Genomic DNA, 16,848 nt, shown 5'->3' with positions numbered 1-16,848 from the left:
GCTGCTCAATAAATTTGCAAATACAAATGGTAAATGAACACGAGCCATCAGTGCACACACATGGCCAAGAAGACCAATGGCTCCTGGCCTGATCACAGACAGCCACAGGGACTGACTGTCCCTCTGTGCTCAACACCACTGAAGCCACGCCTTGAGTATGAGTTCAGCTTGAGCCCAACACTGCGAGAAAGACGTGAAGTTGACGGAATGTACTCAGAGAAAAGTGACAAAGCTGGGGAAGGGTCTAGAAAATGAGACGTGAGGACCAGCTGAGGGAAAGGGGGCAGTTTAGTCTGAAGAAGAGAAGGCCGAGGGGAGACCTCATTGCTCTCTACAACTGCCTGAAAGGTCACAGTGAGGTCTGGCATCTTTTCTTAGGTGACACAAGATAGGATTCAGGAATTTATTTATGGAGAGGGTGGTCAAGCATTGGAAAATGCAGCCAGGGGAAGTGGTAGAGTTGCCATCTTTGGAGCTATTTAACAGACATGGATGTGGCACTTAGGGCATAGTTTAGTAGTGGTTGATGGTTGCACTGACAATCTTAATGGTCTTTTCCAACCTACATGATTCTATGATTTTTTGTGTGCTCAGGTTGTGTCACCCTGCAAGAAATTGTCCTATATACATTAAAATTGAGGACTTTACATATATATGTAAAATCCTCAATTTTTTACATACGCATACTCCCATTTGTGCACAATACTATTCATCTGAGGAGCTCCAAGTACTCTTGTTACTATAGAAGGCATGGACAAAACAGGTAATAGAAATATACATCCAGACCATTGAAGCCAGGGAGAAAGCTTTTGTCATTTTCTGCACTCTACACAGCTGCAATAATAATTGTAAAGTGCATACATACTTATTCTTTACATCTTCTGATTTGTTTTCCTTGCAATGCCAGGTAAAGGGAGACTCTAGAGGTAACTGTCACCCACTCTCTGTAAACCCTTTTGTATGGTCCCCCACCTCCCAGGAGCCAGGGCTCAGCTGTAATACATCCCAGCCCCGTAACTCTGTCTCAAGACTCTGAGGAAACTGAAGTCTGTTTGCTAATAAACAGCTGTTTTGTATTCTTGAGCTGTGTATCTTACATGCAAGACTCTACAGGGCACATGGTAAGTTCTTTCACAGGGTAAAAACAAGGAAACAAAACTTTATCAGGTTGTAAGTCCTGTGCATGATACAGAGGACCTAACTGGTTCTGAGCCTGGCATATCATTAACTCCAGCGTCCAGAGGTTCATTGAACCATTCATCGAAGAGCATTTGGAAAAACATCATTAGTTCTCTGATTTCCAAACAGCTCAGTGAACACCAGGGGGCACTGTTTCAATTCAAACCGAGACAATGTAGACCTTGTCTGTGCTGGATTAGTTATTGGACTTAATTCTGAATCCTTCCTATAGGAAGAGGTTAGATCAATCGAGATATCTTCATCTTTATATATTGTTACGGTTTGAAATGTTTTCTTCTCTCTATATAACGATTAAGACCTGAGTTTGATTTTTACAGAATCTTATTTTTGTGAAAAGAAAAAAAAGATCGTATTCATGCTCTGGAACTCAGTTATGTGACATACATACTCAGTAGCTAGGTCCAAAAAGGAGAAGAGAGAACAGTTTGCCTAATTCGAATTACAAAATAACAATGGAGGAGTTTTCAGTGAATGAGTTGTTTACATAAAGATCAAGAAGCATGGCTGAAGAAATACTTGCTAAGGAGGAAAACAAATGCCTTTGACATCTGGTATCCTTTTTAGTGAGGTTTTGTTGCTGTCTGAGGAAGATAAAGTCTCTCTGAAAGAACACCTGATCTGTCTTTTCAAGAGGGTCAAAAAGAAGAAACCTTGGTTCCTCTAAGCATAGATCATTTATGAAAATAAAATACATATTCTTCCAATTTTAGACTTTTCCTACTTATTGCTGAGTACAAGATGAGAGGAAAAATAAGTAATAGTTCTCTCCCTTGCAGAGAGAATCCCTAGCCTCGTCAGGGGAACCCAGCCTCAGTCAAATATGTCCCAGATGAAATGAAACTCGCAGGATGAGAAGTCTGTTCCTAAAGACACTAACCACGAGCATTCATCTCAAAATGAAACACTGGATGTATGCTAATTCCTTCAGAATAGAAACTGCAGTAAAACACAGGCATTTCGGTTCATTTAAAAAGAACAGAAAAACCACCTGAACCCACATCCGTCACCAGCACTGTTTCTTTTATGTGGGAAGGGAGAGTAAGGATTTAGAGGAGTTGCATGAAACAGCACATCATGGCAGCATTGGGGTGCCTGGACTAGGGCCACACGTAACAGCCTGAATATGGCTTACCTGTTTGTTACTTGATGTGAGAAAGAAGCCTTAATGATAAATCCTTGCTGTCAACCAATGCTACCGTGTGATTATAATTAAAATGCTCTGGTGCCACTGAAGTGTTTGTCAGTGATGGACGGACGGACATGGAACTGTCGTCTGCTTTGTTTGCTTGAAAAGAACATCTAAGCATTCAGCAGGGTTTTCTAATATGTAAGTCCAAGAACAGTTCTGGTTAATCTTGGGAGCTGAGAAATTCACAAACTATATAAAAAAAATCATTTGGAAATAAGGGAGTGAGCAAGAAATGTACTGCCTAGTCTAAAACAATGAATGACAGAAGAATGTCAAGGTCACCAGCAAACTCAGTGCATGCCTACACATGCAGATTCTGAACAACCAAGTGCTCCACAGCAGCACATCGACATCAAGTACTGGGGACACAAGTTTGAACTTGCTGTTAACTTCTGCTTCCACAATATCCTGCAGGAACCCAACCAATTCAAGTCAGACAGTGGAAGCATTTATTTTGAAGGACTGGCTCTTCTGTGCTGGTTGTAAAATGAAACAAAACAGTCTTACCTGAAGAGTTTGAGTTACTTGCCAAAATAAACAGGTGAGACTACGCTAGGTCTTCACCACCGTGTCACAGCAAGGCAAGTGAGGAACCAACACTGTCTCTCTCAACGTCAGCAGCTCCCAGCTCTCAAGTGCATGTTTACTTTAAGGGGAAAGGATGCGAAGTGTGCAGTACCCTACATAGTGATTTTTTTGAATCTCCTGATGTCTCCCACAACATTTTAACTTCTAACAGCCACTAGAAGTTGTGTATTTGCCCATTAGCGAGCATTTAATAAGCACACTGGGTATTCATTATTTTTTCTTCATCCTGTATTGTGCAAAGAGCTCTAATGAACCAGACTGTTCTGCACTGCCATGACCCAGAGCCATTTCTTCCAGCTGCACAGCAGGCTTCCCAAGACACAGGTGCAGGAGCGAGGAGCAGGCGTGTGTTGGCCAAGCTGCAGAGCTCCCAGCACATTGCGCATGCGGAGACTGCCCGCATTTGCATTGAAAAATGCAAGCACTTCAGTTGGTAGGTATTCCCCTTTCCTCTCATGAACAACAAGCAAACACCAGGCTTCAAAGGTCTGACTGATGAAAATGTAACTGAACCAATACAACTTCCAGAGCTTATAATTAAATAAAATGAAATGTTAATATAAAATCACACTAGCTGGAAATTTTCCATTCACGTCTAGTGAACAGCAACACGCATACACAGCCTCATTTGTGTTAATATATTATGTGCACATTAATACTCAATACTGTGACAGATCTGGGCAACCTATTATCCTGAAATTGTATCTCCTGTTTTATCTGGGGAAATAAAACACATAACAAGTTCGCTGCCTTCAAAACAACATCCTAGTATCTTTCTGAAGGATAATTTGTCATTACTTAAACTAACAGCTGGCTGCATGGATGAGGAATAGGCGAGAGCCTTCAGCCTCTGGTTAGCTCGCTTATGATTTTGTAATTGGACAAACTCTGTAAACCTTTCTGATCTCATGCCCCATTCCCAAGTTCAGCTTTAACTCACCGTTTACTGGTTGCATAATTCAGATGGCAAACTCTTTCAAACACAAGTTATCTATTTATACTGCTTTTTATCCTGCTGAACATAATCCAATCTTTGTCTGCAACCACAGCCCCTGTAATATGAAACAATAGTAGTAATTAAGAGAGTATAATTTCTCTATTGTCAAGAGACTTTATTTTGACAGCAGGGCACTCAGAAGACTATGAAAGGATTAATCAACAATAGCCTAGCAGTAAGTTCCAAAGTAAGGAAAGAAATGTTTTCATACGCGAGCACTTTGGCTCCTATCCTCTCAAGCCCCAAGTTCAGTAGCAGAAAGGCAAAACTTTAGAGTCTAAAAATAGGTGACGACGTCGTGAGCTGGGGAGCCTCAATGTTTGTTTTTTCAGTCCCGACCAATGGTCCAGGCTCCAAAGGGTTAAATGAGACTTGCCACAGTTTGTTAAACATTGAATGCCCCTCCCGAGAAGCAATGGGCTCTATAATTACCCGCACCAGGTCAAAAAGCTCTGGTTTCCTTTGAGTTCAGTAATCACAAGTTGTAAAAGTTTCTCACTCGGGATTTCAAGCAGTAAAATGACTAACAAGGGCTGTAAATTAAAGTGCAAAAGAAAATACATGGACTTTGGTAGCAACTAGTGCTAACTGAAACATAAATACATGAATAAATAAAGGATAAACTAGGAAAGGAAAGGCGTTTCAACACAAAAGCAGTTTAATTCAGTTTCACCACACAGTGTGAGCTGTGGAAGACCTAACTTCTTTAACCCTACTCTCTGCAGCCCACGGTACTCTGCTAAGTGGTGTTTGTGGGCTTAGCTTTTTCTGCATGTCTCACTGGTCTATTTATTCACCTTTGCTTTGGGTATGACTACACATACGTGTTGCAATGAGGCAAGACTGGGTGGGGATCTACAGCAGGTTCACCGCTCCATGGAAACCGCCTGTGTGCATGCTGTGACCCTGTTAGAGGAATAAATGTTTTCTGCATACTGCCAGCTCCTACTCCATCCATAGGCTGCTCCTGTGTATGAGCTGACATACCACAAATCTACTCTAGCTTGTCTTGCCGTGACCTGTGCGCATATGTAAGTCCAACACAAGGAGATTTAATGGCAGATACCTCCAGGTTGCAAGAGAAGTACTGCCACCATACTGAGAAACAGGACAGCTTCCTGCCTGTACAACCATCTGCTTTGCTTCTGCCAGCAGAACAGAGACATTGGCCTGTGATAAAGCGTACAAAACTATTTAAGACTTTCACAGTTTTTACCAACTATTCAACAAAGTTCCATCTGTATCTTTTTCACAAAGAAAGGCAACAAGGGAAAAAATAAAGTATTTTAGATGCCAGAATTTAAATAATTTTAGCTTAAATTGAGCTTATCTGAATACAGTTTGTGATCTCACATTTGTTTCTAAGCCCTTTCCAAACTATACTAAAGCAGTGAACATACTGAGGAATTGGGCACTGAAATTCACAGGAATATGCCCCTCTCTCAGCTACAAAGTAGTCTGGGTACAGACTTACTCCAGTTTTTACTTCTCACACTGTGCATTTTAAGCAGCTGTGAATGCTGGCAATATACGTTCTAAACACTGTGCAGATCTAAGAGTCATGACAATGTATTTCCAGGGCAGTAAAGCACAGGATGATGAGTCTGTCAGTGACCCCACCCACTGCAGCCAAGACCAAGCTCTAGAAGAAAGGTGAGGAGGATGCCACGATGTATCAGTTTGGTTTCTATAATCCTCAAACAGAACACAGGTTAATTACATGAGCACTTCTCTCCTGTGGCTGCACCCCGTCTAGTTTTAACAACCACTGACCCAACAGCTGCTTGCCTCAGACACTCTTACTTTCTGCCAAAGGTTTGCAGCTTGATGGAGTACCAGGCTGAGGGTTTCTAAGATGAGGACAGGCTTTTGAGTGTTGCCTGTGCTTTAATTTCCATCTCCAGTGTGCATGACACTTCCAGCAAAACAAACACACACAGTTACATTATGAACTTCTGCTATTCCAAACTATCTAGGAAGTGGGCAAAAATAAACAAAACATGTATACTATCTTTTTAAAGAGTTCAGAAGTAGTTAAAACAGTGTAGCAGAAAACACATGATTGCTCATTTACTTTCATACTGGCTCTATATTTGAACAGCTACTTATGACCAAAACATTTAAGCTCTGTATTACTTTTAACATTCTCATTATTCAAATAAAGATAATAGCATCTACCTGTATGTAATGTTATTCAAAAAAAAAAAATCAGTGTTGGTACAGTTATTTGAGCAGAAGCATATATTGATTTGTGAAAGTCTGGCATCATCAGAAACACATTGTTGTCAAGACACTATACATAATTTTCCAGTTTTATCTCTTGCTGTGGACCTTTCAACATTTCATTCTACGTAGACAGTAGAGTCTGCAATAAAAAAAAGATTTGAACCTAACATTAGATAAGTATCCTAATAGAAAGAGCCCGAGTCTACAAAAAACCTCGTGCCTTTAGAGTTTAAGGCAGTTTCTGCTTATTTATAACTTCATCAGCCTTAACCCATCACCATACATTTTCAAAAATCGTTCATTTGTGGGCAAACAGCAGTTGCACTGCTTTTTGCACTTTGGTATAATACATGGCCTATCTGTTAGGGACAAACCCTTGGTCATCTTCAGCAGAGCACACCCAAAACTGGCCAGGTTTGAGGCCTCTGAAAAATCTCAGTTAGAGCTAGATTGCCAAATACTCCAACGAAACCTGTCATCCTCTCCCCACTCATCTCCCCATCTGTTGACCATAATCCATGTCACAGCCCCACCTTCAGCATTTCCTGGTGCTTCAGGAGTGACTCACAGATTCTTGCAACTTTCCCTAAAAGCAGATTTTGTCCATTTACTGTGTCTGTGGAGTGTCACAAGCTCGTTCATCCACATCCAAATTACTCTGTAAAGACCCAGGCTGGGTCCCATTATCACCCTAATTCTCACTGGCTTCTGAAAGAGCTGGATTTATCTCCTCAGACCTGATCCACAGTTCACTGAAGGCAGTGGAAAATCTCCCACTGGCCTCTTTGGCTCTTGAAGTTTAGTTCTGAAGTGAACTTTAGTCTCTAGACATATCTGGAGCAGATATAAACTGGAGAGCAACAGCTGAAAAGCACAGATCACATAAGTTTATCAAAGATGGGTTTACATATTCCCTTGAGACCAGCGATCAAAACAGTTTTTGATGTATGATAAAACCAGTAACGTGTTTGTAGCATCTAAATTATAATAGGTCTGGGCTGTAATTATGCTTTAATATACGTAAACCACAACTAGCCTACAATGTTCTGCCTCATAAGCATTCAGCTATTTGATAAGAAGAGGTATCACCAACTGCTGATAAAACTGTCCTACTTGTAAGTAGCAAGCAAGACATTAACTTGAGAGCTGCACACTGAGAAACATTTATTTAGAACACACATTGAATAACACCATGCATTTTACCCTCCTCACAAAAAAAAAGATTTTTATAATGCCACATAAGGCATAAAAAATAGCACCGTGGTCTAATCCCTCAGATACTGATTGGGATGTTTCTGTAATGCTGGTATTTCAATACTTGCATTATTGTACCTTTTTTACCACATGCCTGCTGTCTGGCTTGGATTCTATGGAGAATAGAATAACCTGGAAAGAGATTAAAATTAATGCTAATGAGAATGGTCCTTTGTTCCCATTGCTTTGCTGGGAAACTACATCATGGAGAGCAGCTCCCTCTAAGATACTGAGCAATGTCAATACATACAAACAACAACTTACTTCTATTTGGGAAGCTGAGGAAATTAAAGTTAGTGAGCCCTGCATTAGTTCTGCACACTGGGGTCAAATCAAATGCTGTTCCACAGAAAGCAATACAGTGCACCTATCTTGCAGTTACGGTAGGGCTTCCTGCTGCCGATAGCTCAGGGAGCATGTAATGAGTCACCCTAAAAGGCCAAAATACACTGAAACCGGCTTCCTCAGGCCACACAAACGTCCTAAGTGTCTTCCAGCTTCAGAGACTGACAACAAAGACCTGTCCAGAGTTCGGAAGCAGTTCGGAGGCGGTGGAACCCCTCCTTTTGAAAAAAAATTAAAAAAAGGAAACCAACAACAATAAATTTAAATAGAAAACGAGTTTTCAGTTGGGGCACTTCCGAGCCATCTTTAAGCAGAATGGCATCATCTGACAGCAACAATATGAAACATCCGTACCTGAGATTTTCAATCTTTCCAAGACTTCCCTTTCCTAAGATGATGCTATTAATTCAGGTCACTTAATATACCAGAAGAGTATTAATAACCCACTCAAAACTGCAGGAATCAAGAAAATTCTGGAAGACTCTCAAGCAGGCTGCACCAAGCCCTAGAGAACACTCATTTAACTGGGACCCATGTGAGATGGCTCCTCTTAGATTTCAGCAGGACCCTGTAGACCGCAGTGCAAAATGTGAGATGCAGCACAAACACAGCTGTGCAGAGACACCATCACCAAGACAGTTAACCCTGTACTTACTTTTCAGAACATGCAAGTTCTAAACAGTTTCAGTATCCGAGGTCTGCGCCTAAAAAGGAGTGGCCAAGTGTTTGTATTGTACAGCCAATGTAAACACTGGCAAGAGGAAGTTTCGACTGTCTTTGGAAATTTCATCGATTTCTCACAAATGCAGCACGTCACTCTGGTTTTCTCTTTCACTAAAATCATTTAAGTTCCCAGGACGCTGCTATATCTTTCTGAAAGATCTGGGTATTCGCGTTTGATTGTTTTTTAATCAAATAAACTAATAAATTAGAAAAATAACAACCAGAAAACGCTTTCGGTGGGCCGCCGGAATAGGCTATATTTGGGCCGGGGAAGGGAAGGTAGGTGAGATCGGGCCCGCCCTGCTCTCTCCAGTTTCGCCCAGGTGCGGGGGGGAGGAAAAGGAAGAGGAGGAGGAGGCGGTTTAGCAGCGCTCGCAGCCCGAGAGGCGGTGCCGCCGCCGCCCGTCCCAGGTGTAACCGGAGCCGGCAGGGCGCGGCGCACCCCCAGCACCACCACCACCTGCCCGACCTGTCGGGCGGCTCACACCGGGCCCCGCCGCGCACGCAGCGCTCGCTTCTCCCTCGTTCCGCTCTGTGGAAGCCTCGTCCCGGCCCCTCCGCGCCGCGAAGCTATGGAGCCGCTCCGCGGGGCCGCTCTCCTGCTACTGCTGTGCGCCGCTGCCTGCGCTCAGGACTGTGAGTGCCCGCGTCCCTCGGTCCTCCCGCTCCCCGCGGGACCGCCCGCTCTCCGCCGAGTCGGGGGTCGGCGGTGCCCGGCGGCTGCGGCTCCTGCCCGGTCTTTGGGGCGGGTGGGGTCCTGGGGGGAACGGCGCTTCGGGAACGGGGCCGTCGCGCTTCGTTGGCCGGACGAGCGGCTGCTCGGCCCTTCCCCTCCGGCCTCGCCCTCGGGCGCGCCGCGCTCATGGCCGCGCTTCTCTTGCAGCGTGCGCCTGCACAAAGAACAAGCGCGTCAGCAACTGCGTGCTGCTCAACGGCGTCTGCCGCTGCAGCTCCATCGGCTCCAGCGTGTCCGTCAGCTGCGAGACCCGTGAGTAAAACACGCTGCTCCGAACCTCCCGGGATCTGCTTGCACAGAGAGGTGGTGGGGTCTTTTTCTCTGGAGGCGTTCAAGACCCGCCTGGACGCCTACCCGTGTAACCTGGGCTAGGGAGCTGTTTGGGCAGGGGGGTTGGACTCGGTGATCTCTGGAGGTCCCTTCCAAACCCTACAGTTCTGTGATTGTGTGATGTGTAAAACGAGCAGTGAGCTCCTGGCAGGTAACAATAGCGAGAGGAGGAAGGATTCTCCCAAGCCAGCTGGTGATGGAGCCTTTCTTATTCTGACCGTGTGACTTGTGTGGATAACTCTTTTAACAGTTGACCTCTGTTAGCAAGAGTTTCTCAAAGACTGCTGCTTGGCTTCCTTCTGAGTACGCGTTGTGACCTCTCCCTCAAACCTAGAGGTTCTGTACCAAAACCTTACTCGTAGTTTGAGGTAGCCTAGAGCTCTTCGCGCTCACATACCCCCAGTGGGCTGACCTTATTCACCACCTACATCTTGGGCGCCTGCTCTTCCTTGTAATGGCGTCAGGTGCTGTCGCTTCTGATGTAACCTTGTGCTTTCACAGCTTAAGAGCTTTGTTCTGAACACTTGTGGTCTGCTGCTGTGTAACGTGACTTTCTGGTTATTTTTAGTGACTTCTAAATGCCTGTTGATGAAAGCTGAAATGGCAAACACAAAATCTGGCCGTCGTGAGAAACCCAAAGATGCACTTCAAGATACCGATGGTCTTTACGATCCAGAATGTGAAAACAATGGTCTCTTCAAGGCAAAGCAATGCAATGGAACCACCTGTTGGTGTGTGAACACAGCTGGGGTTAGAAGAACTGACAAACATGACACGGACCTGAAATGCAATCAATTAGTCAGAACAACGTAAGTCTTCTCAACAGGGTGTGCTGTAACCTGAAAACATTCCTGTATTTGGATTATCCTCATGGGGGCTTACCAGTATGAATAACACCCTAGGACTGAATGTGGAGCAATAAGTGTTTGTTGCTTGTTTTCTTTGCAAGCAATGGAATGGGGAGAAAAGTGACTTTTTCCTCCCTCCTTTTTTTTTCCTTCTTCATGTAATTAGAAACAGTGTGTGCTGTTATGTGCATGTGTTGTTAAGGATATCACCTGTATTTACATCCTCCTTCAGGTGGATCATCATTGAAATGAAGCATGCTGAGAGAAAATCCCCTCTGAACACTGAGTCTTTAGCGAAGTAAGTGATGATATAAAGGTCGCAAAAATATCTGCATGTACTATCAGGTATCTCATGCGCTTCTGAACAACTTCATGTTTAAAAGCTTCATCAAACGTATGAGCTCGCTTGTTTATGAGACATCTTGGAAGCAACTTATGAAAGTTCTTCTCAAAACTTGATTTGCAATGGAAATTAATCTTCTGATGAAAATTGATTCTTCCTGATAGAGAAAGAAGTATAAAAAAGGAGAAACTAAAAAAATTAAAGTGACAAAGATGAGGGAGGGACTCCGAATAAGAAGTAGGAGACCAAACAGTAGGCTAGCTGTATTTTTGGCTGAAGTAAAATTCTACTTTTTTGTTAAAGGTCACAAAAAACTGTTAGGTTTCCTATCAACCAGTGCAGTAATTGACGCAACTTCTGGGTACTAACTGAACTGTGTTGTGCTGGGTCTGGCTGTGTTGGAGTTAACTTCTTTCACAGCAGAAGTGACCAGAACGGTACTGATAAGCACCAGTGCTTTAGCTGTTGCTGAACAGTGCTTACACAGCGTCAAGGTCTTTGTCTCTGCTGCCTTGGTGAGTAGGCTGGGGATGGGCAGGAGGCTGGAGGTGACGCATCCAAGACATCTGTTCCTGAATTGACCAAAGATAACTCCAGATCATAAAATGTCATACTTGACAGTAAATCAAGGTTGGGGAGAGTGGTTCTGAAACAGCTATAGCTTGCGGATTGGCTGAGGATTTTTTCTTCCTTCTCTTCGTTTAATAAACTGTCATGACCTGTAAAGGTTTGTTTCTTTTTCTTTTGCCTCACCTTCTCTCCCACACTGCTAGCAGGGAGAAAGTGAGAGTCTGGGCTGAGGCTTACCTGCCAGCTAGGGTCAACCTGCCACAAACAGACTGGGGGGGGGGGGAAATTGTACCATTCTTTCCTACTTCTGAAATGTAGTTGTGTAATATTGTTCTTTGCTTTTAACAGCAGTTGTGGTTTTAATATCCTTGCAGATTTCTTAAGGAGACAATTAGCAGTCGTTACATGTTGGATGGACGCTTTATAAGTGGTGTTGTGGTAAGAAGCACATTTTTATTGTGAATATTTAAAAATAAAGAACGTTGATTACTTTGAAAATGTGAACGTACTACAGTATGTTATTGTATTGCAGGCTTTCAAAATAGTGTTGCCTACTGAGCACTAGCAAATAGCAGTCTCAAATTAAATACTGAGAAGTTGCATGTATCTTCTTAGTGTATGTATGAATTATTTTTCACCAAATGCATGGAATTTATATTATAGTAGAAAAACTTTGCTTGAGAAGTGCCCTAAACTTGATTTACAATGACTTATGAGTTAGATCATAATTTGTAATGTTTTGCTGCATATTTAATGGTTAGATCTAAATTAGCCCTTTTCTAATGGTGTAGGTTGTTATGTATTTCTCTTTTTCAGTATGAAAACCCCATCATTACTATTGATCTGAAGCAAAATTCCTCAGACAAAACCTCTGGAGATGTGGATATAGCTGATGTGGCCTACTACTTTGAAAAAGATGTAAGTGTCATGGGGTAAAGTCTTCTGGAGACTGAATATGTATTGCACTGCATTCAGTAGTGTTTCTGTGTTGCTGGCTAATGAAAGGTTAATTATTGCAATGCCTAGTTGATGTCTGTTGCCAGGTGAAGTAGCAAGTCTCTTTTGCTGTCTGTCTGTAGGTAAAAAGTGACTCCATCTTTCTTAACAACCCGCTAAACATGAGTATTGATAACGAAGTGCTGAACTTTGAGAGTATGATGGTCTACTATGTTGATGAAGTACCACCGGAGTTTTCCATGAAGTCTCTGACTGCTGGTGTTATTGCTATCATTGTTATCATAGTACTAGCAGTAGTTGCTGGAATTGTTGCTCTGGTAAGTTCTAAAAAGGGTAGCAGTGAGATTTGGGAAATCTTTTCCTTTGTAAACTAGAATTCTTCTCATTATTGCTGTTTTGTTTTTGAGACTGTTAAGTAGAGAAGGGGTGATGGGCAGATGCCCTGTTATGACAAAAGGGTGTTGTATGGAAAATGAAGTGTTCAGAAAAAGCGTGTAAGGTTCAAGAAATTAGTCTTGCCTCCTGGTTCAGTCACGTGAGACAGGCTCTCATCCTTCACCCCTGGGGGGGGGGGGATAGGGAAATGGGCAGCTTCAGAGTTGAAGTCCAGACTTAAAATCAAACTTCACAATTAACCTGTCCTTTCCTTACAGGTCCTCTCAAGAAGGAGGAAAGGGAAGTACGTGAAAGCAGAGGTAATTTTTGTTCATGGTATCTGGGGAAACTGGGCAGGTTGGCTGGAATCCAAATGTAGTTAGGAGTTCTGGTGTAGGTTAAAAGCTTGCATTAGGTGCTGCAGGAATTTTCAAATGGAGTATGAAAGCACTGAAATCCTCTTTAAGTTTTCAACTCTGTAGTTTACCGTGTATTTTCTGCAGTAGCTTCAAAGGCAGTTGGAGATTTCCATTTCCTAGGGTTTGAGGGGGCAGTGGTACTGGAGTCAAGTACCGTTTTACATATCTATAGGAAAGGCTGTGCAATCCACAGGAAGTGCTGACAGTCCTGTTTTATTAAGAAGGTCATTGCTTGAGGTATTTGCATGAGCCTTGCAGTTCCTACTGAATGGGATGATACCGATGTACTAGTGAACGTTGCTTCAGCTCCAAGTGCTGAGTGTTTATATAGGAATCCGAATGGTTGTAACTGAGAAGTCAAGCTGACAATGCTCTCTCTTTACCTACTCACCAGATGAAGGAAATGAATGAAATGCATAGAGGACTGAACGCATAACTAAAATCAGCTGATGATTCAGACAAGAAGACAAAAGATAATGCCTCACATGTTTCTGGACTCTTGAAAGATTGTTTCTGAAGGAGAGTCAATTGTGTTCACTTAACGATTGCTAAAACAAAGCCTAGACTGGCAACCGTGATGCTGTTTTTATTTGTTGAGAGTTAAATGCCCCATTTTTTTTCTCTAGTCCAACTACTCCCTGACTTTTTTTGTAATGAAATGTGCTGACAACTGCTGCTACTGGGCTTCTGGAGCATAAATGTTTAAATAGTTATTCTAGTCCTGTGGGAGGTTTTTTGAAAATAATGATTTTTATAGCCATGTGGTAATGACTATTTGGCTCGTGTGTAACAGAACATGGCTTTGTTTCTTTGGCAGTTTGTACATATTTTAAGTAGCTGTAACTTTTTTTATGACAAAACAATAAAACTTTGAAACGGGCTTCTCATTCTTTTGTGTTGAAATGGTGATCTGTAAACTATCATGCGGACAACTTCAGTAGTTTAATACTTCAAGTAAGCAATTGTAGCATAGGTGAAAACATTCTAGAAATCTGAATAGCAGTTTGTATTAGCTATCTATTAGCAGCCCGGTTATTTTTTTTTCCTTAATCTGTTTTATTTTCAACTCTTAATGCGTAACAAGTACAATGGTAACATGGATTGTTTGTATAAAAAAAATAAACATGCTGTAAAAACAGCAATTTCAGGAGTGCATAGACTACTTCAAATTGCTATGTAAGTATTTATTACAAAGCAACATCTAATCACTGGTAGGGATGGGAGTGGATAGACGTGGTGTCTGCTCCCAGAGTGGGAAAGCTCTTACACCATTCATACGATTTTTCAGTTAGCCATGGTGAAGTTGTTGCACAGTTAGACTGTTCCTGCTTTATTACTGCTTACTGCCGTGGAGGTTGACCAAATTTAGCTAACTATCTGCCCCCCAGAGCTTAGTGTAAAGTACCTTGCTTTGGCATGTAAAGTATACTATCTATCAGATAAATGTGTGTAGTCCATCCAGCATCTGAATTATAAAGGAGATGCTGTAACTCCTGTTGCCAAAGAAATAATGATACAAGATAAGGAACTGAATGACAAATCTGATTGCTAACAGTTTGTTGTGACTCCCCCTGCCTGAAACAGGAAAAGTATGCTAAACTAGTGGGACTACCTATGTGCTGTGTTTATAAATACCTAATGTGTCCCCAGAATTAAAACAGGAAAGTTGCTGGGCTGTGTTGATCCTAATTCTGATATCATGGGTCGCCAGTATACCTTCTGCTTTTAAATAACACATTAGCTATTGTAAGATTGTAGCTGTGTTGGTTGATGGAATTTGGGCTTGTCACCACCAGTGTCCCTTGGAGTATAGTGTATGAACTTAGCTGTCTGTGTACCAGATCTGTAGGTTACATGTGATTTTTTTTTTTTTTCTTTTGTGTGGTTAAGGGGATTCTTTTTTCACTTAAGGAAATAGATGCAATTTTTCTGTGCATGTTAGTTATGCTTAAGAAGGCACCCAAGTTAATGAAGGTTTAGATTAGCATCTATTTCCTATCCACTGCGTGTTTAACAGTTACACCCATCTTCTTCCCATCTCTCCTGGCACGCCAAAGAAGTGTTCTGCAAGCAGCAGCATGACAAAGCAACCACAACTGCACCCATACTTGTGCTGATCAACCAGGGCATAGAACTGAAGAGGGAAATAAAATAGCAAAAGCTCAGCAGGAAAGTGATTGATCCCGTGAAATATTGTTCGGCAGATGTTACAGCAGAGAGATTTTTCATGGACTGTGCTCACCACAGAGAATGCTAGCGGCAGGTTTAGGTTGTGGGAGATTAAGGTTCAGTAGAGCTGCCTTGAGCAAACTGCTGAAGTGTAACCAGCCCCGGAGTGAAAATAAACCTTTAACAGGCAGCAATTACACTTAGCAGGCGTTTATCTCTTTTGAAGGTGGTAATGAGATCCCTTGAGCCCACCTCCTCTCCAAATGTTCATAAAAGGATGCTTCTTTCTTCTTATGCCTTCATCTGCTTTGTCTGTAGTCAGCAGTAAGAACAAAGGGAATTAATCCTATCTGTTTTGGTCAGACCTGGTTTTAACACCTTATTTGGTGAGGCCACAGATGCCATGAATGCCTTGCAGAAGGCTATGTGTTTACTGAATGATGGTTATTAAGGCCTAATTTTTCTACATGAGCCCAGCCTCAAGCAAAGGATTTTGGAAGACAGTAATATCAGGGTAGGTGGCTTAACTTCTGAAAATAAGGTCTGAAAAAGTATTCTTATCCATACTGAAAATAAATCCAACTGCCTCTCCAGAAAGGTGTTTTTACAATTGTTTAGGAGATAACAGGAATATTTAAGGCTATTAAAAGCTGTGAAGCTTCTGTCAACTCTACGTGTGGCCTCTTCCTAAGACAAGTGAATGCTGATCTTATATACTCTTCTTCACAAGAATCAACCATGTTCCTTCTGCAAGTGCATTTGCAAAAGGGCTTTGAAGGCCTTTTCTAGACAGTATGTAACAGGAATGCATTTAGCAGCAGGCAGAAGTAATGCCACTATGTTAATAACTGAAAGTTGTTCTCCAATTGGAAGGTACTATAACCAGATGAAGAACGTGTGGGTCCTTCAGTGTGGACGGCACTGGTGTTTAGGAGGAAAAATCAAGTAGAGCACTGGCGTTGGGGTGGGAAAAGCTGTGCAATCTCAGAGGTATATAGCATTAGTGTTTGGGCAGGGGAGGCTGTGGTGCCCCTGAGGGGTGCCCAGGTGACACTGGGCAGGAGATGGGGTTTGAGGTGGGAAGCTTTATAGTGCTCCAAGAGAACAGAGAGCCATGGGTGGGTGGCATGGGAGAAGCTTGAGATCATGTAGGGCAGAAAGCAAACAAGGGGACTGCAGCAGCAAGGCATGCAAGCCGGAGGAAGGGATGAGGACTTGGGCAAGAAACGCTAAGGAACTTCTTCAACTCTAAGATGAGTTTTGACTGAGGTGAAAATATGCTGACAGCTGAACTAGGTTGTAGGATTTCTGCTGTGGGACAGACTGGGAAAAAAAAAAACAATTGGAGCGATACGTGAGCAACTTCCAGAACTTTAGGCGAAAAAAAACCGTAGGCTATCCCGCCATTCTTAACACTAAATAAATAATGGTTAAAAATACGGCTATACTGTTTTTAACCCTTCATGTCAGGTCGCCATCTTGGCAGGGCGAGGCCACCCGCCACCGCTTGGGGGCATCACGAGCCGTGTATGCAGCGCCGGGAGCGCAGCGACCGCCGTCCCCTCAGCGCCGCCTCACA

The 16,848-nt window shown here is 42.7% G+C and overlaps 1 protein-coding gene across 1 annotated transcript; it reads left to right on the top strand.

Moving 5' to 3' along the window:
- The first annotated feature begins 8,945 nt into the window (after positions 1-8,945).
- Positions 8,946-13,980, top strand: EPCAM (epithelial cell adhesion molecule). Its single transcript, XM_065739623.1, has 9 exons — positions 8,946-9,158; positions 9,406-9,510; positions 10,157-10,397; positions 10,669-10,734; positions 11,724-11,787; positions 12,166-12,267; positions 12,429-12,623; positions 12,960-13,001; positions 13,495-13,980. Exons 1-9 carry the CDS (start codon positions 9,095-9,097, stop codon positions 13,534-13,536), a joined length of 921 nt encoding a protein of 306 aa, XP_065595695.1. The 5' UTR covers positions 8,946-9,094; the 3' UTR covers positions 13,537-13,980.
- Positions 13,981-16,848: the final 2,868 nt, after the last annotated feature.

Source organism: Cyrtonyx montezumae, unplaced genomic scaffold (assembly GCF_038088225.1).
Source record: "Cyrtonyx montezumae isolate F1298 unplaced genomic scaffold, pur_monq_1.0 scaffold_24, whole genome shotgun sequence".
NCBI classification, from domain to species: Eukaryota; Metazoa; Chordata; class Aves; order Galliformes; family Odontophoridae; genus Cyrtonyx; species Cyrtonyx montezumae.
This window is presented reverse-complemented; position numbering and strand designations above follow the sequence as displayed.